Here is a 25,946-nt window from a genome sequence, read left to right as displayed (position 1 = left end):
TCTGATGTTCTTCCTGCCAGACCTCTTACCTCTGTCTCTCTTGGTAACCAAATGACCCCGTCTGGCCAACATAATTGCTCACAGATATGTAGGTGCACATCGTCAAGGCACTAGTAACAAAGACGGACAGGCAGAAGGTCACAGCTACAGACTAATAATTATAATGACCAACTTCATACTCTCTATATCTTCTTCTGTGTCTCATCCTATGAATCAAGTGATGAAAAGATGGCATCAAGAAAATGATGCTCATCTCTCTTTCACACACACACACACACACACACACACCCCACAAATACACACTACTAGCAGTTTCAAGAGTTGCAACTTCCACAGCCTAAGCAGGCATAGAGTGATATAAGGCAGAGGTGGAAGAGAAGGAAACAACTGCGTCTGAGGTTAGCCAGATGGAACGAGAATCGAAGGGGGTTGAGGTCAACACACCTTTGCTTCTCCCTTCACTGAAGGAAGGAGATGTACTCATAAAATAGGACATTTAATTTCTTTGGGCACACTTGTTGATGTTCCATATCGGACAAAATGCCTCGGTACGTGTGTTGAAATGACACATTTATGGGAAAAGTACAGCTTCAAACTTTGCGCCCTCAGTCCATCGCAGATTTTTTTTTTTTTTTTTTTCAAATAAAAGCAGTATTTTATAGAGATGTCCCTATCCGATCACGTACACGCCTCTCACCTCTCCCTCCTGCTGCTTTTCTTGCTCACCAAGCAGCTGCTTGTTAAAGTAAACGATGAGTCACAGCTCTGAAGCTTTGATTTTGTCAGAGAAGCTTGGGAGTAGGGTTGGGCATCGAGCATCGATGGGAACCGGATCTAACACAACGATGCTCCCGGAATTGTTCAAATTTTTAAATTTCGATTCCATGTTCTGATGCCCTGACCGCTAAGCGGAAAAAAAATTGCTCGAGTTCAAAGACTGATATTTATATACAAGTTAAAATTAGCCCTGTGAGAAGTTCATTAAATTAAAAAAAAAAAATCATTGAGAAGTTAAGACTTTTATATAAACCATGCAATTTATTTTTTTGACCCTGCCTTTTTTTTTTTTTTTTTTTGGTGCAATGCCTCTGTCCTGAATAGGACTCGAGAATCGCTTGGAACTGGAATCGAAACATAGAATCTGACCTGGAAATGGAATCGTTCAATTTCAAACAAAGCCCAACGCTACTTGGGAGCGCCTACTTTGAAAGGCGCCGAATGTATGAGCTCGTTGAGCTTGTTAAGCACTAGTGTGCTGTGGCGACTCATTGTGTGTGTAAGTGACCAGCTTGAGCGGATTTGAATGGACTCACTCAATGAAGCATTTAATAAAGACAAGCATTTTGCTACGTTGCTGTTTTATTGTTTAAAAATAATTTGGTTGGACAGTAACATGTTTAAAACTTTTTTGTTAAATTTAAATTATACTTTATATTAAAGCGGCATGGAAAATGAATGAATGAATGAATGCGAGGGGTGTAATAGGGGTGTGACAAAATATCGAAATGGTGATATATCGTGATACTTTGTATCCCAAAAGGTTATCGATATGCTCCTGTCAAGAATCGAGATATTGTTTTAAAAAGGTGTCAATTTAAAAAAATTTTTTTAAAAAGGCTGCCATTGACGGTGCTCGACGCCAATTCCGTTTAGACTGGGAACGTTCATTCAAAACCAGAGCATTCATAGTTATTCAGTCCGATTTTCGGGGCATTCACAGGTCACTTGCTGTTCATTTTAGGGCATTTACAGATTATTTTCTGTTGAGTTTGAGTCACTGCCTATTCATTTGGGTGATTTCCAGGTCACTTCCTGTTCTGCAACGCAAAATAAACAGGAGGTGACCCATGAAATACCCCAAAATCAACAGGAAGTGACTGAAAATCAAGAGGTAAATGAACTTAAATGGCCCAAAATAACTCATTGCCCGGCATTGGCTGCCAATGACGGCCATAGACGTTCAATCCGTTTGAAGTGGGAGGGATGGCAGCGAATGATCATTCGCTGCCACCCTCCCAGTTCAAATGGATTGGACGCCTACTAGCGATAAACTCATTCCAATTCACAGCAGAAGCTTGTTTTTCTGTTTATTAGTTTTTTTGTAGAATATCCTAGAAGCATTTCCTCACTCACCAATGTATCGAAAATCGTTGTATCGCTATATCGTCAGATCATCGTTATCGTGAGCTTTGTATCGCAAATCGTATCGTATCGTGAGGTACCAAGAGGTTCCCACTCCTAGGGTGTACTGACTTTAGTGATACACTGTATATTATGCAGTCCTGGTAGGCACCTTTAAACTTCGACTAAAGGCTGGGTCCTAAAAGTGGAGCTGAGTGTGATGATATTGACTTTTTGAAAGAGATTGCAGTAATATTGCGGACATTGCAAGTCTGTAATCATGACATTGTCTACCTGTACCCGTTTAGGAGCACTGGACCACATTATTGTGTCAACACAAGATGGGAAGTTCCCTCTCAATCAGCTGGGCCAAGTCTCCATGAAATCCCCTCAGCTCATTATGGTCAATATGAGCAGCTACCCCGAGGTTAGACAATTACTCACAAACCAACACAACAACAACAACAACAACAAAAAAGTTATTTATACCATTGTGTGTGTGTGTGTACGTGTGTATTATGTATAAGCAAGCTAGCTTTTTTTCAGGTTGACGGAAATGAAAATTAGTGCTAGTTTTTTAAATTTATTTATTTATTTATTTTTATTGAAAAGCAAAAAATAATTGTTGTTCCTAGAGCTATGATATCAGTCATTTTATAAATTATTTGACATTTGAATCTGTTTGTCATATTATTTTGTACAAGTATTAAAAAAATATACATTTACCAAATAATATTACAAAAAAATTAATATGAAATATTTAATAAAATGACTGCATTCACCAAAACAACTTTCCAGCAAAGCACTTATTTCAAGTTTTAAACACAAAAAGGATTCAATTTCCATCCCTTAAGAAGACTATAATGACTGGTTGTACAGTCGTGCGTTTCCGCTCATTAATTCATTCATATTCCGTGCCATTTGTCCTCATGAGGGTTGCAGGGGTGCTGAAGCCTATCCCAGGCCATTTCGGGCATTATTTGCCGGCCAATCACGGGCAGCAACAGTTTTGGGAGTCGAGACCGAGACAAACTGAAACAGAGATTAGAAAACTCCAAGTTGAAGAATGGCAGATCAGTGCTGGTCTTGACCAGTTTCAACATAAAATGCCGAGTACGACTTGTTGGCCATTCCAAGACAAGACCATTACTAATGGGAGATGAGACCAAAACCCTCAAAATATCTCATTTCATGAAGAGCACCTGTTGTACATGTTGAACACTGCCACAAGGTTTCAAATTGGTTAAGGTTTTTTTTTTTTTTTTTTAAAGGTGAACTCCGCAAGTTCACCTTTGTCTTAACGCTTTGTACTGACTCCAAAGGTTTGAAGAAGGCTCGCCGAGAACAAGTTGACAATTTGCTCGGGTCGACGGCGATCAAACAGAAAGGCAAACAGACTCGGGCAAGGTGGCTAACTCGCTCGAAGATCACCATATCACACGTCAACAAAAGATTCCCGAGAAAAATGACAATGCTTAGTTAAACATTCAGTCTTTTGAAGGCTCTCACTGGGTGGGCCGTGTGCAGTAAGAAGGGTGTGTTTGTTTAAGATTATTGTCTGTTTGTGGATTGGACAGGAGGATTCGGGAGTTAATGTTGTCTGGGCAATGAGAGTTGTGGATTTTGCCACCTCAGAGTCAAAGGGGCTCTTGGAGTCGTGTCAGTTGGATATCGGGCGTTCTCAGGTGTTCCCTGTATTGGGACAGAGCGTCCAGCCATTTGTTCTGGACTGTCCGGGAGAACTGATTGCGAGAGTTGGTGCATCAGTTGCATGACGCACACGCTGAGCTTCCGTGATAAGAAGGCGTTGTTTATCTCTTATGCCCTGTATTCTGCTTGTTTTCCTTAAACTATGGTATAAGTGTTATTTATTTTATATTGGGTTTGTTAGAGTAAGACAAACAGTCAAAAAGTAAATACGAGAAACGACACTATTCCCTGATTGATTATATTAAGTGTTTTAGAGTAATGCAAACAGTTAGACGGTGCCTACAAGAAAAGGTACTACAACCCCTAGCAAAAAGTATGGAATCACCAGTCTGGGACGAGCATTCACTCTGACATTTTATCATGTAGAATAAACTCAGATAAAAAGCTTGGAAAAAAAATTAATTAGTTCAAAAGTGCAACTCTTTAGCATTCAAAAACACTGAAAGAAATGAATTAAAAAACATTGTGGTGGTTAGTAAATGTTAATTTTATAGAGTAAGTGCTGCATTTGCACACTGGAAACACAGACATTATTTCACATTTTTGTCCAGTAAAGAGGACAAAAATATCTCCGTGCGCTGCGAACTTTGCGCTGGCTCAAAAAGACTGTCGACCGCTAAAAGCATCCAATTCAAGCACCACTTGGAATTACAGCACAACAGGTAACAAGACAGCCAGGACTTTTTGATACTGCTCGTGCTCAATCCTCGGTTCAAGCTCAGTTGTTGTTGTTGAAGGTTTTGAAAGCTTAGGTCTAAGGAAATTCTAAATATCCATTTTGCCTCCTCAGCTGTAGTTTTGGCTAAGCAAAGCAAACGGCTGTCTCTAAGGTGCTATAGTCACATGATATGTTCGAAAAATCATTTGGACCCATTATGAAATACTTTGAAGGATTCTTGTTCATTTAATTCATTTTTGTTGTTTGTTTTATTGCTCTTAAACTTTTATACACAACATTTTAGTGGCCATATTCAATGGTATTTATTTTAAAGGGGAAGTTCAGAAGTTTTTACATTAGGCTTAATCGTTGAGTTAGCCGTGGTTTAATTCGTCGTTGGAGTTGATTTGAACAAATTCTGTGCAGTTTGCCAGTTATTTGTTACTTTCAGGGCTCCGGAGTGGCTAAGCTAGCGCAAGTCAATGGTGGTTGAAATCCACTCTTTCAACTAATTAAACCCCCGCTAACTCTAATATTAAGCCTTATGTGAAAAATTAAAATTGTCAAATTCGCCTCATGTAGGCAGAATTTTGGCAGAACGCCGGAACATATTTCCTCCACACCCTTCTCACCTTTTTAACCCCTGACCCATTTTCATGCCTGATATAGCAATAGAACAGAATTTTCTGTGGGCCTTGCAAAATCAGTCAAAATCCAGTGAAACGGCCCGGAGCGAAGGGCCTTGCTCTGGTGAAAATGGCTGGGAGTCAATGAGTTAACAGTTTTAGCTCTGTGGCATGATGCATTGTCATCTTGGAAAATGACAAACATATTTTCAATTGAAGGGATAAGCAAGCTGTCTAAAATTTCAATGAAAACTTGTGCATTTATTGAAGATTTAACCACAGTGCCTTTGCCTGACATGCAGCTCCATATCAGTAAGGGCTGAGAGAATTTTGATGTTTTCTTCGGGCTTTGTAAATCTCACTGGGACATCACCAAACCAAAGTTCCAGCATCATCACCTTGTCAAGAGTCAAGAATATGCATTGGACAAGGTGTCAAGAGTCAAGAATATGCATTTCTTTTAGTGTTTCTGAATGCTAAAGAGTTGCACTTTTGAACTAATTCATTATTTTTTCAAGGTTTTTATCTAAATTTGTTTTACATGATAAAATGTCTGAGTGAGTGCTCGTCCGAGACTGGTGATTCCATACTTTTTTCTAGGGGTTGTATCTCCTTCTCAAACAAACTCTGGCTGTGGTTCTTTCATACTTGGCGGAGGTAAAAATCAGATGCTTGAAGTGGAGCCAGAGCAGTCCTATTGAAACCTGACCTTAGCGTCTCACGCCAACTTGGGTTCATATGCTAATTGATGGATCACTGGAGGAGCCCTTTGTTCTGGAGTGAAAGATAGCACCAAGTACTAGAACTGTGTGTGTACGCAGATATGTAGATACAACTGTGTGTACATTTTCACTGACGAGGAAATGACCTCATTTTACCCCCAGGTTAGGAAGGAATGGATTATTTTTCTTTCTTTTTCTTTTAAACTCTTCTTTCCTTCTTATAGCCACACGACACTGTACTAATCACAACCCTTGTTCATCCAGTAGGCTTATAGTGTCCAGACTTTTCCACACAGGTGGTCTAAAAGTCGACGCAGTATTTTTTTAAGTACAATTAAGCCATTACACAATCATGTCTTGCCTTTTCTTCTTCATTTACCACACATAACATCTGACATGACGGAAATAGAACAATCGAAGCAAAGACATTTAGAAATCTAACCTTTGAAATAAATTAGCTCATTGAAATCACGCAGAGGAAGTGCTGACTTAGTAATATGTACCGTTGCATTCCGTAGGTTCCTACATGATGGAAATTTGTACATAAAAGTAAGTTGAAATGTGCAGTAGTCAATTAATTATCTACTGAAGGAAGATAGTACCTTTTCTCGTAGGCACCGTCGAACTTTGCATTACTCTAACACACTTAATATAATCAATCAGGGAATAATATAGTTTCTCCTATTTAATGTTTGACTGTTTGTATTTCTCTAACAAACCCGATATAAAGTAAATAGCACTTCTACCGTAGTTTAAGGAAAACAAGCAGAATATAGAGCCTTTTTATCACGGAAGCCCAACGTGTGCGTCATGCAACTAACTCGCAATCAGTTCTACCGGACAGCCCAGAACAAATGGCGGGGTGTTCTGTCCCAACACAAGGAACACCGGAGAATGCCCAATATCCAACTGATAACACGACTGACAAGACTCCAACAGCCCCTTTGACGCTGAGGTGGCAAAATCCACAACCCTCGTTGCCCGGAAAACAGTAACTCCCGAATCCTCCTGTCCAATCCACAAATAGACAATAATGCCAAACACACCCTTCTTCCTGCCCACGGCCCGCCCAGCGAGAGCCTTCAAAAGACTAAATGTTTAACTAAGCGTTGTCATTTTTCTCGGGAACCTTTTGTTGACTTCTGATTTGGTGACCTCGGAACGTGTTTGCCTCCTCGCCTGAGTCTGTGTCTGTTTCGCCTTTCTGTTTGATCGCTGTCGACCTAAATAAATTGTCAACCTGTTTTCGGTGAGCCTTCGCTAAACTTTTCAAAATGGAGTTAGTACAAAGGGTCAAAACCAAGGGCCCTGGCGCTTCTGCCGCCCTGCGGCTGGTGGTTCTGGTGGACGGGGCCACGCCTGCGGGAGCCTGCACTGTAAATATCTTTCACCCTGGCACCTACATACTCATTCATTCCTCTGGGGAGTCGGGACAGGGCCATACAGTCCCGGCCCGGCTCCCCCCTGATTTTAATGCATCACACACCAAGGTTGTGGGATGGATGGGGCCTGTTGCGGGGGTGCTCACGATTACCTCCTCACGGCAGGCCCCACTGTTCCTGCACCTTTTTTAACGCACCACACGCATCATACTCCACAGGAGAGCTTCGGCAAAGGGCGGTTGGATGGGCAGCTGGGTAGAAATTCAATGCAGTGGTCCCACTGCCCCAAGCCAAGCTCTCCTATTTTAATGTATACCTGGCAGCCACAGTAATAGGGTGGTAGGTGGGTCCCACACTTTTTCTGTATGGCGTGGCCTCCCCTCTGCCTGGGCTGACGGCCGCGGGAGTGGGGGAGGTCGGGGCTTCGATCTCGCGTCCCCCCGCGACAGCTCCTCGGCGTCCTCCTGCCTCCACCTTCCCCTCTCTTCTCTGCCTGGGTATCCGCCCTGCGCTCCGTCGTGGGTCGCTGGCTGGACGCTGATGTATCGGCTGGATGTCGCCCGCTCCGGCAAGGGACCCTGCCCTGCCCTGGGCTTGGTGGGCCGCTGGGGGTTCCGTTCCGTGCCGTGCTGTGCCGGGTGGGGGGCGGTTGCTGTGGCATGTAGGCCGGGTGTGCGGACGGGGGTGGAGCTGGGCGTGGGGTTGGTGGTGCGTCCCTTCTTCCCATCCCTGAGGGCCGGTTGATGGTAGCGCGGGTGCCCTGGCGGACCACCCTGGATACCGGGCGGGTGACGATGGCCCCTTTGCTTGACCTGCGGGAGGAGGGATGGGCGGCGCTGCCCCCCACTCCCGGGCTAGCTGGGGGGGGCCGTGGCCCTGGGTTGGCGCCTACGCGGCGTCGAGCAACTGGATGTGATTGGGCGCGCTCAGGTGGTGGGGCGGCGTAGGGTCGGTTGCCAACAAGCTAACACTCACAAGAGATTCACACGATTACTGGGTTCTAGATCACAGAGCTGATTTGTGTACACTCTACCCCTCCCAATCCCTTAGCTTATAGACTTTCCCACCCACCTCCCCTTCTTTCCCCAGTCAACAGGCCCCCCCATATGGTGTCAACCGGAAATACATCTAGCTGACAATAGCACCAACATATTATAAGTTAGTGTAGGTGTTCAATGTATTTCTTGTTGTTGGTTGTGTTTCTTTTCTTGTGTTTCTTTTCTCTCCATAACCCCTTCCTGTTCGCTGCTTTGTCATAATAAACGAGGTATGCTGAATGATCACAATGGGAGTATGTTATACTCTCAATGTGAAACATTAAAACTGTTCAGAGCAACCGGACACTTAGACTTCCATTCTCTGTGTCAAACAGCTAAACAGGACAGGAAAAAAAAACAAAAAACAAAGGGTCAAGACTGAGGTGAACGCGCGGAGTTTGGCCTTCTGGCCGGATTGGCGGCATCCTGCTGGCTGGCGTGATTCCAACGATCTGGCTAGAATGTCAGATTCCTTCAAGATGAACATTTGTAGAAATAAGAATACTTTTTCGGACCATTAATAGTCCATTCATTGAAGTTACTTCATTTCCTGCGGCACAACTAATGATCCGTCACGGCGCAGGGATTGGAAATCGCTTCATTACGATATCGACATGAGAGTCCTGAATTCGACCACATTCAACACCAAATGAGATTGAGAGCCGAGGGCGTAGGATGTCAGTTAACGGGGTTGGAATTGAATTTGGGGAGCTCTTCATTCACACACGGGCCACATTTTTAGCCACAAGTGCCCCTGGCCAGTGGTCCTCTGGTAAGTGATTTTAAGCAGTGACTCTAACCGCAGACCACACGCACACTCCGAGCAGACGCACAACATATCCACTGCTCTGGCAGAGGTGAGTTTGTTGTGCCCAGATGTAATGGGCTTATAATGATGCCTATCCATAACCAGGCCTTCCAGATGCCCTTCAATTGTTTTCTAGTCATTCATTAAGAAGCAGCAGGCTTTGTACATGTGCGAAGGTGAGCATCACAGAAGCTCTTGTACACGCAGGCAAACAGAAACTCGCATTCCTTTCCGCTCGCTCCTTGGCTCTGTACAAGGGCCGCCTGCGTTTGATGTAAAACGTCAGTGTAATTTCCCCCTCGAACTTCCTACATATATTAACGAGAACCTGACCTGAAAGATTCCGGTTTGGTTTTTCATGCAAAAAAAAAACGGTTGTCATGAGCACGGAAGCGGTGATGAATATGATGCTGAGAACACTCAAACATAGGTATGAGCCGAATCTATCACTCGCCACTCCAAAAGAGCAAGCCGAGGTCTGCGTTCTCTAGGTGATTTCAGCAAAGGAAAAGAAACAAGAGCTGAATTAATTCATTCAATGCGAACAAATAAGTTCCTTTAATCTCAGTGCCATTTCTTTCCCCCAGCGGAAACACCAGAAGGAGCTGTCAAGAAAGGAGAGAAGGGAGATTTTGAAAAAAAGGATATGCACTTTTTAGGCATTGTCAAAGACTTCGGAATGCTCAGCACAGGGAATTGTTATGCACCTCAATTGTTTTGATGTGATTTTTCTTTGTCCAGTATGCAAAGTTTGCAAAGTGCAACATCTGGTGAGATGTTTACAATCACTCAGTAATGCCCTTTTGTGTCCAAAAGATCATTGTCAGGATTCTTGTTTTGTTTTCTTTTTGCACGTTTGACCGCCAAATGTCATTCAGGATGAGGCCAGATTTTAAGGATATCTGATGTCCAATCAGGCTGTTGTTAATGAGGCCATTCTTGAAAGGGGGATCTCTCTCTGCAGTTTAGATCACCACTTTAATCAGTTGACCAGATGAGCTTCAAGTAACTGCATGCTCAGGTGCATTTATGTCTGTTGGCAATGATGCAACCACAGAAGGTATGCAAGGAAAAGGGCAATAAGAACCTGTGGTTATTTCCACTCATGGATCACATGACATTATAGCAAGTTAATTGCGTAATTGAGGAAAAAAAAAAAAAAAAAAAGAGGAGTGTTATAGCCACACTGGGGGAAAAGGTTAGTCCTTGGTTTACGAACGTTTCGTTCCTGCACTAGCGATGTAACCAGGATTTCTGTGGAAGTCGGAATTTACCCTTTAAATCCCGCAAAACACCCTTAAAGGAATCTGACCTTTCAGCCAAATCGCCGGAATCACGCCAGCCGAACCGACGGACCCGCGCTGGCGCAGATCCAACTATCCGGGCCGGTGAGACCCTGGCAATCCAGCCAGAAGGCCAAACTCCTCGCGTTCACTTAGGGGCAGTTTACATGGCAACTCTGAGACATCAAGACGCGATGACTGTGTTGCGGAGTGGCCTCGCGTTCGTATGGTGTCAGCGAAGACTGAAGGCAAAAACGCAAACCTTGGAATCCTGCCTCCAAAGTGGAAGAATTAAATTGCGGGGGCCTGAGGGGGGGCTTGCTCTGCATGTATATCAAAAGCTCCCGCGATAACGTCACCACTCTACTCTACACTCTACTAAACATTAAAAACAGCAAATATGGTTGAACGTTGGCTTTAATTTATTGTTTTAAGAATATGTTTAATTTAAATATGTTGAATGTTTCCATTTTTGTGCCTTTTGGAACAAAAAAAAAATGCCATTGTTTGGAGTGGGCAGGCATCTCGTCTTCCGGGCTGAGGAGGTTGTTTGGGTCATTCGCTGTCGCCTTGTAAATCTGCACTGCCCCCTAGGGCCTGGCATGAATACTACACCATTTTGATGCGGAATTGCGACATTGGTCAAATGAAGACTGATGCAATAGATATATAGAGGCAAACAATATTTTTTTCTTCTTCTCAGAGAGTCACCATGTAAACGGCCTCTTAGTCTTAAACCCTTTGTACTGACTCCAATTTGAAAGGTATAAAGAAGGCTCACCGAAAACAAGTTGACAATTTGTTCAGGTAGACAGCGGTCAAAACGGCAAGGCGAAACAGATCACTCAGGCAGGGAGGCAAGGTCACCCTATCACACGTCAACAAAAGGTTCCCGAGAAAAATTACCACGATTAGTTAAACATTTGATTTTTTGAAGGCTCTCATGAGGCAGGCCGTGGGCAGGAAGAAGGGTGTATTTGGGATTATTGTCTGTTTGTGGATTGGACAGGAGGATTCGGGAGTTACTGTTGTCCGGGCAATGAGGGTTGTGGATTTTGCCACCTCAGAGTCAAAGGGGCTTTTGGATTCTTGACAGTCATGTTATCAGTTGGATATCAGGCGTTCTCCGGTGTTCCTTGTGTTGGGACAGAGCATCCCGCCATTTGCTCTCGATTGTCTGGGAGAACTAATTGCGAGTCAGTTGCGTGACGCACATGTTGGGCTTCCGTGGTAAGAGGGCGTCATGTGTCTTTATGCCCTATATTCTACTCGTTTACCTTAAACTATGGTATAAGTGCTATTTCTTTTATATTGGCTTTGTTAGAGTAATACAAACAGTCAAACGGTAAATACTGAGAGCCAGATGCGCTCACTATGAGAGCCAGAGTTGGCTCGATAACCGTACGTTCCCGACCCCTGCTATTGATGATTTAACAATGTTACAGCTTTATGAGATCATCAACATGTTAAAGTCCTTATCGCCCACCACTGCTTTTGAGTGTGCCTTTTTTTTTTTCTTTTAAATGTGGTCCCGAAACTCATTTGTGCATGAGTGTCACAAGCAGACTCTCTTGTAGGGTCACCGAGGGTCAGCGCCCTGCCCTGCAACCTATCAGTCCCGTCCCACAGGACTTGGCGCTGACAGTGGCCCAAGGCACTTCCACAGTGTACGGGCCGCCACACAAGCACCCCCAGCCACACTTAAGTTCCCCACCCAAAAACACACAGATTCAGAACACCTTAATGATTGCCAGCTGGAGAAAGACCACTACCTGCCGTTGTAGCTTTGAATTTTCATTTACCGTACCATTTGTGTGTGTGTTTTGTGTGCATGGCCGCAGGCTACAGCGGCAGCTGCCCGTGCCCTGAGAGAGAGTAGCATGAACCTCAACCCCGAGGTGGACGGGGCAATCATCAAGGTGCCTGTTCCTAAGTGAGTTGCTTACACACTCAAAAACACCAGCTTGCACAAACACGGACTTTCTCTGTCGCTTCACTCTGGTTTTTCTGTCACCCATCTGGTCTTCCTCCAGGCAACATGTCTGTTTTACAAAAACAGTGACAGTTATTCTTTTACAGAATATCAGTCAGTGTTGTTTTCGTCATCGATGACGACAACGAAAATATTTCGTCAATGAACATTTTTTTTCTTGACGAGATGATAATGAGCTAATAACGTGTTTTGGGAGACTAAAACATAACAAGTCGAATGCCAGTTTTCATCTTACTTTCATCTTAACGCTCCGCGCTATACAATCGGGGACGCCCATGTCCCCTTGATTTCTGTGGGACAAAACGTCTAAACTAGGGCTGTCAAAATTATCGCGTTAACGGGCGTTAATCAATTTTTAGTGATGCAGGATAATGCATTTTTCAACCGATACCGATAACCAATAATCACCTCCTCCTTCCAGCCAATAACCGATAATGTCAAGCCGATAACTCAATTGAAAAGATATACATATATACAAATTTAAATTATGAAAAAGACGAAATGTTACTGTGCAAAAATGCAATTTATCGCTACTTTTTCCACATCAAATGTGAGCAAGTAGTAAATTCCAACGTCGAATCATTGTATATCAATATTCATAATGCTTACAAATGAATTACTTAATTGCACAAAAAATACCTTTTGGAGGGGTTGGGGTGCCGGCCCAGAATTGGACAAAACTGTCGGTTGCACACAATTGAAGGCTAAATAAAGTATAGAATTATCGGACTGCATTATCGATTGAATTTTTAAAAATATCTATTATCGGTGTGACGTCATAATTGCCATTATCGGCCCATAATTATCGGTAACCGATGTTATCGTGCATCTTTATTAATTTTTTAAATTAATCACGTTAAAATATTTGACGCAATTAACGCAGATGCCCCGCTCAGACAGATTTAAATGACAAGACAGTGAAACGCTCACTTGTTGTGTTTTATGGAGATTTGCTGCTCTCTGCTGGCGCTTGGGTGCGACTTGATTTTATAGGCTTCAGCACCCATGAGCACTGTGTAAGTAATTATTGACATCAACAATGGCAGGCTACTAGTTTATTTTTTGATTGAAAATTTTACAAATTTTATTAAAACGAAAACATTAAGAGGGGTTTTAATTAGGGCTGTCAAACGATTAAAATTTTTAATCGAGTTAATTACACCTTAAAAATTAATTAATCGTAATTAATCACAATTAATCGCAATTCAAACCATCTATAAAATATGTCATATTTTTCTGTAAATTATTTTTGGAATGGAAAGACAAGATGGATATATACATTCAACATACGGTACATAAGGACTGTATTTGTTTATTATAACAATAAATCAACAAGATGGCATTAACATTATTAACATTCTGTTAAAGCGATCCATGGATAGAAAGACTTGTAGTTCTTAAAAGAAAAATTTTTAGTACAATTTATAGAAATTTTATATTAAAACTCTCTTAATGTTATCGTTTTAATGAAATTTGTAAAATTTTCAATCAAAAAATAAACTAGTAGCCCGCCATTGTTGATGTAGATAATTACTTACACAATGCTGATGGGTGGCTGAAGCCTATAAAATCAGTCGCACCCAAGCGGCAGCAGAGGGCGGCAAAACTCCATAAAACACAATTAACAAGTGGTGTTTCACTGTACCGTCATTTTAATCTGTCTGAGCGGGTAATCTGCGTTAATTGCGTCAAATATTTTAACGTGATTAATTTGAAAAATGAATTAACGCCCGTTAACGCGATAATTTTGACAGCCCTAGTTTTAATATAAAATTTCTATAACTTGTACTAACATTTTCTTTTAAGAACTACAAGTCTTTCTATCCATAGATCGCTTTAACAGAATGTTAATAATGTTAATGCCATCTTGTTGATTTATTGTTATAATAAACAAATACAGTCCTTATATACCGTATGTTGAATGTATATATCCATCTTGTTTCTTAGCTTTCCATTCCAACAATAATTTACAGAAAAATATGGCATATTTCATAGATGGTTTGAATTGCGATTAATTGCGATTAATTACGATTAATTAATTTTTAAGCTGTAATTAACTCGATTAAAATTTTTAATCGTATGACAGCCCTAGTCTAAACAAATAGTAGCGCTTTCATTTGACAGCAGATGGCAGCATTGTCGCATTATATAGGCATGAAATTCGCCGTTTTAAAGTAAAAAAGGGGTGATCTACGTGAATTGTGTAGATCCGAGGCGAATATTTTTAGGGGGGCGGGGGGTGTAAGACCATCTAACTAAGTAACTAACAACATGTTTTGTTGAAGTTGCTAAGCCTCTCGCGATATGCAATGAGTCCATTTATCGCAAGATAAATCAAAATGAGGGCGGTAATTTTCACAGCTTCGTTTTATCACCACTTGCGTGCGTTCACACATTTGTGCGTACGTGTAGATGACATATGAGACTCCAGTTCATTGCACAGATGTTTATTGCTCATCAACACGCCGTAGAATTACAGTTCAGTCATACACAATAAGGAAACACATCTATATTAAACACTGTAAATGGTAGCATTGCTACATTGAGACTAATGGGGGGAAAAAAGACAACCTACTTTAGCCTGCTATAAAACATTGGCAGTCTTCTCCAAAACGCAAACTTGCAGTTAAAAGGTGACACTTCAACATGAAAATCGCTGGTTAACACAGCATTTGCAAACGGTTAGCGGTTTAGCGAATGTACTTCTGGCGAACATTTCAAAATAAAAGCACGTCATGTTTGTCATATAAATAACGATTTCTGGAGTTAATACCACATACTTTAGAATTAATACTATAATATGTTAATACTACAGAATTAAGATTCTACACAAAGAATAGCTTTAAAATGACACCCTTTATGAAAAATATGATTGGCAATGATTATAATACTATTATATAAAGTAGTATACTATAATATTAATGCTAGATATTTTTTAAGAATTGTTTTGCATCATGTTTGAAAGGCAAAGTCAGTGTTATGAATCTGTTTACATTCCATTCTTTTGCACTAGTAAATGCTGTCAGCATGTGACCTTATTGTTAATGTTTATGTGTGATTAATTATTCTTATTTACATGTTTATTTGTACGTTAATAAGGAATTTAAGTGCTCCAAAATGTTTTTGTGAATTAATAGGCGTCAACAACAATTTAATTGCTAAATTAGTAAAAAAAAAAATATATATATATATATATATATATTTTTTTTTAAATTATTAGACTAGTCGACTAATCGTAAAAATAGTCGGCCGACTAATCGGGAGAAAATTAATCTTTAGTCATTAGTGTACCCTTCTCACCTTTTTAACGCCTGACCCAGTTCCATGCCTGATCATAATTGAGTGAGTTTTCTAGAGGCGCCTGAAAAAATCCAGTTAAAGTTCGCGTCAGTGCCCGCCATCTTGCATCCACGAAGTTATGTATCCTCTCTCTGCTGGAATAATCCATTTTGACCACAATTATATTGGAAATATGGCATAACAGCAAAAAGGCAGGGGTAGAAGAAGGTGTTGAACGCCAGGAGAAGATCATCCAGTCCGAAGGAGGCGAGTACAAGCAGTAAATTATGCCGAGTCTGATGAGGAGTTTCCAAAAAGAGGGGACATGGATTCAAAGAGGAAGGAAAAGGAGTTGATAAACAATGGAGATAGAAGGTAATAAGATTAAAAAATATTTATCATGAACATATCAAAGATCCAGTTAAATTGGATAAGATTTGAGCACTCCAGACCTACCGTGAACACAGTGACCCTCACTGCTGAATCAATCACATCTTGTATTATTGCCCATGTAAACAATGACAAAAAAATGTGTTTTTTTCTGTTGGTAAGCTGCTAAATTCCATTATAAACCTACACATTCATTGATAGATTATGAGATTACATTATTACATTTTACTACGGGTGTTCCGATCATGTTTTTTTGCTCCCGATCCGATCCCGATCGTTTTAGTTTGAGTATCTGCCGATCCCGATATTTCCCGATCGGATTGCCTTTTTTTTTTTTTTACTCCCGATTCAATTCCAATCATTCCCGATAATTTTTCCCGATCATATACATTTTGGCAATGCATTAAGAAAAAAAATGGATAAAACGCGAACGAATATATACATTCAACATACAGTACATAAATACTGTATTTGTTTATTATGACAAATCCTCAAGATGGCATTTACATTATTAACATTCTTTCTTTGAGAGGGTTCCACAGATAGAAAGACTTGTAATTCTTAAAGGATAAATGTGACTTTGTATATTGTGACTAAATATTGCCATCTAGTGTATTTGTTGAGCTTTCAGTAAATGATACTGTAGCCATTTAACTGTTCGGCCCAAATGCATGATGGGAAGTGCAACCATGACTGTGCGTAGTGGTACCAATTGATATATCTTCTCTGCGTTGGGAAATAACACAGGGTGTTAAGAAAAACATCAGTTACTACTTTTCTTCCCCACATTGCTTCCCACGATATTTCTAATCGTAGGGAGAGGGATTGTAAGGCTTTAGCCAATTAAAGAAAGGCCCCAAAGGCTGCCAGAATTCACTCTACTCATTTTACGCTACCTTTTAGCTCTATATATAGGTAAAACGGCGCCATTACAGATTGAACGCGACAATGCATGAGTGGGTCGTGCAGTGCATGCGTTAATTGCGTTAAATATTTTAACGTGATACTTTTTTTTTTTTTTTAATTAATTACGGCTGTTAACGGGATAAATTTGATAACCCTACCTTAAGCCTAAACTGAAGACTCTGGATGAGTGTAACATATTATGTCTGTAACGTTAAATAAATTAGAAAACGATTTAATGAAAAAAAAAAAAAAATATATATATATATATATATATATATATGTATGTATATATATATATATTAAAAAAAGGCATGTCCGACATTTTTTTGCCGATTCCGATACTTTGAAAATGACGTGATCGGGACATCTCTACATTTTACTTTTGTGAAAATGGCTATTTGTAAATAATACAAAAAAAATTTAATTAATTGTTAGGATCAGTTGTCAAAACCTTACTGAGATGGATAGTTATCTGTAATCGAGTAATATGTGTGATTTCCCAATTTTGGCATTTGAAATTCTTCATCTTTAGCTGGTTGTGACACTTTCAAAAATGTCAACATTTTGGCAAAAAGTTATAACGTAATCCTTTGATAATTTAGTAATAAAAAGGCATTTTTTAACTGTTTGTTTTTTTTAGTTTATAAATACTCATAGAAAAATCAAACCTTAACTCCACCAAAAATGCTCAGGGTGTAAAGGGTTAATTTGGAATTTTTCCATACAGTCCTTCACTGCCTGTATCGAGTACATTTGCATATAAGCTGTAACACAGGCCTGTCTGTTGGTGCATACATGTTTCCTGGCGGATCCAGCAGCAGCAGCAGCAGCAGCAGGTGTTAGTCTGATGGAGTAGGGACACCGCCGTCGGACCGCTCTCCCAAACTCGACGACCAAACCCCTCCAATCAGCCTCGGCGCATTTTCCAACCTCCATTTGCATTTGCAAAGAGACGTAGAAGGCACCCGTTGATTAGCGGTGGAATCGGCAATTAGAGCGTATTGTTTGCAGTAAATAGATGCTACTCGTGGATTGTTTGCAAATAGTCCACGAGGCTAGAAAATGGCAATTAAGGACAAAGAAGCAGAATGACACGGCGAGTCAAATTTTGTGAATGATTAGAACAAGCGAGGTGATTACAAAAGTTGCAGGGCTGATGAATGTTTCAGTTCTGGAGTGAAGCCTCGGGGAGTGATTGTTTATTATAAATACTGGCTACAAACTTTGCACCAATAACATCCTGATTTGAGCACTTTGTTCTACACTTGTGAGGGTATAATGAAAGGCGAGTTTGGTCATATCCACACAAGGATGCTTTAAGTGACACAAATACTACTTGAATGGCGTGTTATAAGAGCGTTGACCTCCGCCAAGGTTGAATTGCTAGCAAAAGTGAATGCGAATTTTGGCTAATTGTGTGTTTTTTCCTTTTTGTCTGTACACTTTACTTGTTTTATTATATATACAGTGGTATGAAAAAGTATCGGAACCTTTTGGAATTTCTCGCATTTCTGCATAAAATCACCATCAAATGTGATCTGATCTTTGTCAAAAACACACAGATAAAAATACAGTGTCTGCTTAAACTAAAACCATCCAAACATTTATAGGTTTTCATATTAACTGAGGATAGCATGCAAACAATGACAGAAGGGGAAAAATAAGTAAGTGAGCCTAAGGAGACTTAAAGAGCAATTGAAACCAATTTCTACCAAACATTTTAAGTCAGGTGTGTGCCTAATCACTGATGAGTGGTTTAAAGCTGCCCTGCCTACAATAAAACTTACACCTGGTAAGAAATGTTTTGATGAGAAGCGTTGTCTGATGTGCATCACGGCTCTGTCAAAAGAGCTGTCTGAAGACCTGCGATCGAGGATTGTTGATTTGTATCAAGCTGGGAAAGGATACAAAACCATCTCTAAAAGTCTGGATGTTCATCAATCGACGGTCAGAGAAGTTGTCTACAAATGGAGAGAGTGTGGTACTGTCGCTTCTCTCCCAAGGAGTGGCCATCCACCAAAGATGATGCCAAGAGTTTAGCGCAGAATACTCAGAGAGGTAAAAAAGAAACCTAGAGTTTCTGCTAAAGACTTGCCGAAATCACTGGCATAGTCCAAGATCTCTGTGCACACATCAACTATATGTAAAACCATGGCCAAGAATGGTGTTCATGGGAGGACTCCACAGAGGAAGCCACTGCTGTCTAAAAAAAACATTGTTGCTCATATAATGTCACAAAAAGGCACTTGGACACTCCATAGACATTTTGGCAAAATATTTTGTGGACTGATGAAACCAAGGTTGGATTGTTTGGGAGTAGCACTCATCTCCACCGTGAAGCATAGTGGAGGGAGCATCATGATTTGGGACTGTTTTGCTACCTCAGGGCCTGGACAACTTGCAATCATTAATGGAAGAATGAATTCAAAAGTTTTGCTGGAAAACCTGAGGCCCTCTGTCAGGCATTTGAAGCTAAAAAGAGGATGGATCCTGCAACAAGACAATGATCCAAAACACAGAAGTAAATCAACTTCAGAATGGTTTCAGAAGAACAAAATACACGTGCTGGAGTGGCCAAGTCAAAATCCAGACTTGAACCCCATTAAGATGCTGTGGCAAGGCCTAAAAGCAGCGATTCATGCCAGACATCCCAGGAATCGGACTGAACTACAGCAGTTTTGTAGAGAAGAATGGGCCAAGATTAGTCCTGATCGATGTGCCAGACTGATATGCAGCGACAGGAAGTGTCTGGTTGAATTTATTGCTGCCAAAGGGAGGCCACAAAATATTGAATGTAATGGTTCACTTGCTTATTTTTCCCCTCCTTCTGTCATTGTTTGCATACTATCCTCATTAAAATATGAAAACTTATAAATGTTAGGGTGGTTTTAGTTCAAGCAGACACTGTTTTTTCATCTGTGTGATTTTGACAAAGCTCAGATCACATTTGATGGTGATTTTAAGCAGAAATGTGAGAAATTCCGAAAGGTTCAGATACTTTTTCATACCACTGTAGCCTATAATTCTTTTAATATTTGTTTAATTTACTTAATTTTGTTGTTGACCTCAAGTTCATGTTCTTTCATATTTATTTCTTCAGTTGGATTTCCAGCCCTGCTGCGTTATCTCTAATTACTGAACGTTGTTGTCGTTACCGCCATGTAAACAACATTCCTGCGTGAACCGGACGCCCTAAAGTTGGATACAAAACGTTTTAAAATCCTGCCATTAATTTTTTTTCAAATAATTTTATGAAAAAACAACTCTACACCCATTATTTCCTATAGTGTTTATTCTCATTATGGTCGCTGGTGAACTGGAACCTTTCCCAGCTGATTTTGGGCGAGAGGAGGGCACACCCAATACTGATCACCAGCCAATCGCTGGGTGCACATAAAGTATATAGACAACCATTCATACGCACATTCAGAGGAAAATTGAGTCTTAAATAAACCCATCATGGATGTGTTTAGAGTGCGGGAGGAAGCTGGAGTACCACGTAAACTCATGAAAGCACTTAGAGAGTGTACAAACTACCAATTAAACATTGAAAACACATTGAATATATACCTTTAGGTAGTTAAATGTATTGTTTTGGGTTTTAATTATAGGTTTTTTCAAAAAGTCGGGTCGGATAGGGTCCAGCTCCCTGAACAAGGTAAGCAGTATGGAAAAATTTGATGGACGGCAACTGTAATCGGTTGAGTTAGGACCCTTGACTTTAGGTAGCTGCTATTGATCTCACCGGCGAAAATAGTCTTAGCCTTGGCAAAGGTCCGTGCTCTTGGAGTTTCTCAGGAAATAGAAGAATCCAAAACATTTGTATAATTGGTTCATAGAGGGTTAGGGTTAGGGATAATGATATTGACGGGACTCGGGGGCGGGGCCGATTAATAGGGGGCCTGCATTGTTGGCGTTGCCGTTAAAACTGACCTAGTGGAATCACAGACAAAGAGCTTTTTTCGTTGAAAATTCTTGTGACTAAATGCTTAAATCCTTGAATTCTTTATAGATAAGGACGTAAAACAGTCTCGATTCTTGGTTAAAAGCAACAACAACAAAAAAACGTGCAGTTAGCATTTATTTTACGTAAATGTGTCAATGTACGATGCTAGTCTGTTAGTCAATGTAGTGGCCGCCATATGTAAACAGAGCTTTTCCGGTAAAAATTCTTGTGAAAAAATGCTTAAATCTAGGGCTGCAGCTATCGATTATTTTAGCAGTCGATTAATCGATGAACTACTAAGTTCGAATATTTAGTAATCGGATAAGGAACATAAAAAATGATATGAAAGAGGATCTATGTACAACAAAAGAAAAATTGGCTAACTTACTGTACATAGTAAGTCCGCTAGTTTAAATGCTACAAAATGCTAACGTTTTTTTTTTTTTTTAACACCATGCTCTTGACAAATGGTTCAAACACATATGCCCACAAAAACGGCTAAATATACCCAAAAACTAAATTACAAATGCATTAAAAAAAAAAAAAAAAAAAAAAACATTAGCTCAAACAAAAACTTTGCTTATGTTGGTCTTAACATTGAGCAGCTGGATTCAGCCATGTGAAATCAGGCAGACTAGAGGGCAGTGTATCCACCCAAATCAATACATCTAAATGCAAACGCTTTCAAAATAAACCATTACAACGCCACTTTAATTAAATGAATACTCGAAGCAGCAAAATTTAATTTGAATCTTTTTTTCTAATCGAATACTCGAGTTAATCGATTAATCGTTGCAGCACTACTTAAATCGCTAAATTCTTTATAGATATGGACGTAAAGCAGTCTCTATTCTTGGTTAAAAGCAAAAAAAAAACAAAAACGTGCAGTTAGCATTTATTTTACGTAAATAAGTACGATGCTAGTCTGTTAGTCAATGTAGTGGCTGCCATATGTAAACAGAGCTTTTCCGGTAAAAATTGTGACTAAATGCTTAAATTCTCGAATTCTTATAGATATCAACGTAAAACAGTCTCGATTCTTGGTTAAAAGCAAAAAAAAAAGACCAGTTAGCATTTATTTTACGTAAATATGTCAAAGTACAATGCTAGTCTGTTAGTGAATGTAGCTAGCGGCCGCGTGATGTAAACAGCTTTTCTGGTAAAAATTGTGAGTAAATGCTTAAATTCTCGAATTCTTTTGAGATATTGACGTAAAACAGTCTCGATTCTTGGTTAAAAGCAAAAAAAAAAAAAAAAAAAGTGCAGTTAGCATTTATTATACGTAAATATGTCAAAGAATGATGCTAGTCTGTTAGATGATGTGGCCTTACAACACAGAGCTTTTTACGTTGAAAATTCTTGTGAAAAAAACGAAAAACATAATAATTACCTTGAATCCTCGAACAAATCACTCCTGAGACAATCCTTGCTGTTTGTACGCGGTAAGCCTTTCGTACTTTTTCAACCTAAATCCGGCGTTGGATCGCTGCATATGTCGCTGCGACCGGCTGCGAATAACTGAAGGGGATTCTGGGAGGGCTCTCTACTTGAAGGTTGAATCTGAACTGTCAATACCATTATGAAGTCTATGGTTGGTTAATGTCATCATCTTGCCTGACTTTAGACTGTGGCTTTTAAATGTGCACCCATCATTTGTATGCCAGGAATGAATCTTTGTTGTTGGTTTTGCTCTGACATTCTTCGGTCTATTCCCTCTCAGGGTGACACGTGAACACAGAGAGAACCTCGCCAAGACAGCCAAGCAGTTCAGCAACAAGGCAAAAGACTCCCTGAGGAGAGTACGCTCCAACGCTGTGGCGCAAGTAAAAAAGGCCAAGGAGGGACACTCTGAAGACACCATTCGACTAGTAGAGAAACAGGTACGTGGGAAGACAAGCAAATAAGCTTCTTCTGGTCACAACATTCTTAAGTGCAGCATATTTGCCTTGGCAGATTCAGCAGATGGCCGACAACATCACGTCAGATATTGACAAGCAACTTGCCGCCAAGACCAAAGAGTTGCTCAGTTGAATGTAAGCAGATACACGTGCAGCTTTATTATTTGTCACGGCCATACCCACAGGTCGATATATTTTATACGCCTTGTAATGATGCAACAGGAGAACAGTGCAAATAGATGTTGGACTTCTGTGCCCGTTTCACATGTATGTGTAGGTTCAAACTTGTTGAAAATACAGTAGATAAAACTGTGCTGTTCTGGTCTTCTTTTTGTATGATCATGGGATGGAAGGGTCCTCTGTATGTTTTTTTTTTTTTAATCCAAAAAATGACAGTCCCTGACAAAAGTCTTGTCACTTATCTATTTTGTAGAAACAATTGCTAATAACCTGACTTTTAATTATTTAATTGTTGTTTCAGAAATGGCTCATATGAAAGATAAGATCAGGCAACATAGATATTCTGAAGTATCAACAAATCTTAGCTGCCTTTCACATTCCTAACCATAAAAAGGGACAAATTCTGCAGCAGGATGGTGCTTTGTCACGTACTTCAATCTCTACCTCGAAGTTCCTTATGGCAAAGAAGATCAAGGTCCTCCAGGACTGGCCAGCCCAGTCACCAGACATGAACATCATGGAGCATGTCTGGGGTAGGATGAAAGAGGAAGCATGGAAGATGAAACCCAAAAATGTTGATGAACTCTGGGAGGCATGCAAGACTGCTTTTTTTGATGTTCCTGATGACTTCATCAATAAATTGTATGAATTGCCTTGTCAAAGCCCATGGAGGTCATACAAAATATTAAATTTGGATCTCTCAGCACCACTACTTATGCAACATATTTTTGTATTTGAAGTAGGGCTGTCAAAACTGTGGCGTTAACGGGCGGTAATTAATTTTTTAAATTAATCACGTTAAAATATTTGACGCAATTAACGCACATGCCCCGCTCAAACAGCTTAAAATGACAGCACAGTTCAATGCCAACTTGTTACTTGTGTTTTTTGGAGTTTTGTCGCCCTCTGCTGGCGCTTGGGTGTGACTGATTTTATGGGCTTCAGCACTCATGAGCATTGTGTAATTATTGACATCAACAATGGCGGGCTACTAGTTTATTTTCTGATTGAAAATTTTGCAAGTTTTATTGAAACGAAAACATTAAGAGGGGTTTTAAAATAAAATTTCTATAACTTGTACTAACATTTATCTTTTAAGAACTACAATTATTTCTATCCATGGATCGCTTTAACAGAATGTTAATAATGTTAATGCCATCTTGTTGATTTATTGTTATAATAAACACAGTACTTATGTACCGTATGTTTAATGTATATATCTATCTTGTGTCTTATCTTTCCATTCCAACAATAATTTACAGAAAAATATGGCATATTTTATAGATGGTTTGAATTGCGTTTAATTACGATTAATCAATTTTTAAGCTCTAATTAACTCGATTAAAAATTTTAATCGTTTGACTGCCCTAATTTGAAGTACATTTTTTGTTCAATTTTCACACTACTTTCTGTAGGCGACAAAACTTTTGTCTTGCCAAAATTTGACCTTGATGTCTTCATTAAATGATAAATCTTTTTTCAGTGAAACAAATATATTTTTGTACATTCAACATCATTTGGGAAGCTTTAGCTTTCATATCAGCCATTTCTGAAACCAATCGAATAATTAAAAGGCAGGTTATTAGCAATTGTTTCTACTTGGGACTTTCAGTGCTGGAATTTCATTCAATTTTATTCAAACCTCTTTCCACGAGGGATATCCATATATGTAAAACAAGCAAACCCATGTGGATGTCTTCTTTTTTTCCTGGTGGCAAAGGCAGACAACATGGTCAAAGTGCTGCTAAACATTTGTTTCACGTTCAAGATTGAAAATGCATCTGCGTTTCTAACATGGACTTCTCTTCTTCAATGATTATTGATGGACTCTATTGAAGCCAAACAGCTTTATAGTTCATGTTTGTGTGTGGTGATGGCTCTTATTTTCTTTTTCTCCACTTTTAGTTTGAAATCAAATTCCCTCCTCCATTACTTTGGGTGATAATGGACTTTTCCTGTGTGTGTAGAACTGACTGTCGGCACCACAATGGTCCATTAGGTTGGGGGTTGGGTCTTTTAATATTGGCCTTGTTTTGGAATAGCTGGACATAGAAAAATAGTGTGCAACTCCTGTAGTTGTCAGATTGCATGAATGGGAGTGAAGCCATTAGAGCGTAGACTCCTGCTTTCCTCTTCCTGTGGTTTTGTCTTTGTTTTTATGTTTATTTTGAGAGCAATCCAGCTGTCTTGCACACACGTGATTGATTTCATGCTATCAAGCTTTTCCTTTGTTAAAGCCATGGTGTTAACATGAAGTAAGCCTGTGTCCTTCAGTGTGGTTTCTCTTTAATGGGCTAAACAGACTAGAGTCATTGGATAAACAAGAGTTTAGCGAAGTGCAGGGGACGCCGACCGCCTCGCGTGGAAACGCCAACCTTCTCCGGCCCATTCCGAGTCCAGATGTCAGCAATTTTGGGGGCATTGTGTACCTTGGCCTGCAACGGAGGCTTCATGATCGATGGAGGGCTGAAAATCTCCACGCAACAAACCCTGGCCAAGCGTGAGGAAATTGCTTTCAGCTGATAGCTTCATTTCGCTTCACATTTATCAAGTGGAAGACTTTTTTGGTGTGGTGGGGGGGTGGGCGTGCAAATGTTGACCGCAAAGAGACACTGCCTTGCCTTCTCGCTTCGTGTGAGCGTGCATGCCCCTCATCTTCATAGAAGTTGCGGCATGTCCTTTGGCGCTTCCGCAGAAAAATATACACATCCCAAATTAGTTCAGTAAACTTTTGGGGGATTTGATAGCAGGGCCTTTTATTTGCTTTTGGTGCACAGAAGGAAAGATAGCCACACTTGCGCGGTGATGAATGTTACAGGCAAACCGTACAGTGCTGGCCAAAAGTATTGGCACTCCTGCTATTCTGTCAGATAATGCTCAATTTCTCCCAGAAAATGATTGAAATTACAAATGCTTTGGTAGTAACATCTTCGTTTATTTTACTTGCAATGAAAAATGAGAATGATAAATAATAAAGTCATTGTCATTTTACACAAAACTCCAAAAA

At 40.2% G+C, this 25,946-nt stretch overlaps 1 protein-coding gene across 1 annotated transcript in view; it reads left to right on the top strand.

The window, feature by feature from the left end:
• mrrf (mitochondrial ribosome recycling factor) overlaps positions 1–25,696 on the top strand; it is a 47,620-nt gene extending 21,924 nt beyond the window's left edge. Inside the window, exons 4-7 of the mRNA XM_057819410.1 lie at positions 2,430–2,548; positions 12,189–12,280; positions 22,582–22,741; positions 22,815–25,696. Coding sequence (XP_057675393.1) covers positions 2,430–2,548; positions 12,189–12,280; positions 22,582–22,741; positions 22,815–22,892 — 449 coding nt within the window. The 3' untranslated portion in view covers positions 22,893–25,696. The remainder of the gene's footprint in view (positions 1–2,429; positions 2,549–12,188; positions 12,281–22,581; positions 22,742–22,814) is intronic.
• The last annotated feature ends 250 nt before the right edge of the window (positions 25,697–25,946 follow it).

Source organism: Corythoichthys intestinalis, chromosome 17 (genome assembly GCF_030265065.1).
Source record: "Corythoichthys intestinalis isolate RoL2023-P3 chromosome 17, ASM3026506v1, whole genome shotgun sequence".
Taxonomy (NCBI): Eukaryota; Metazoa; Chordata; class Actinopteri; order Syngnathiformes; family Syngnathidae; genus Corythoichthys; species Corythoichthys intestinalis.
Note: the sequence above shows the minus strand (reverse complement) of the source record. Positions and strands in the feature narration are given on the sequence as shown.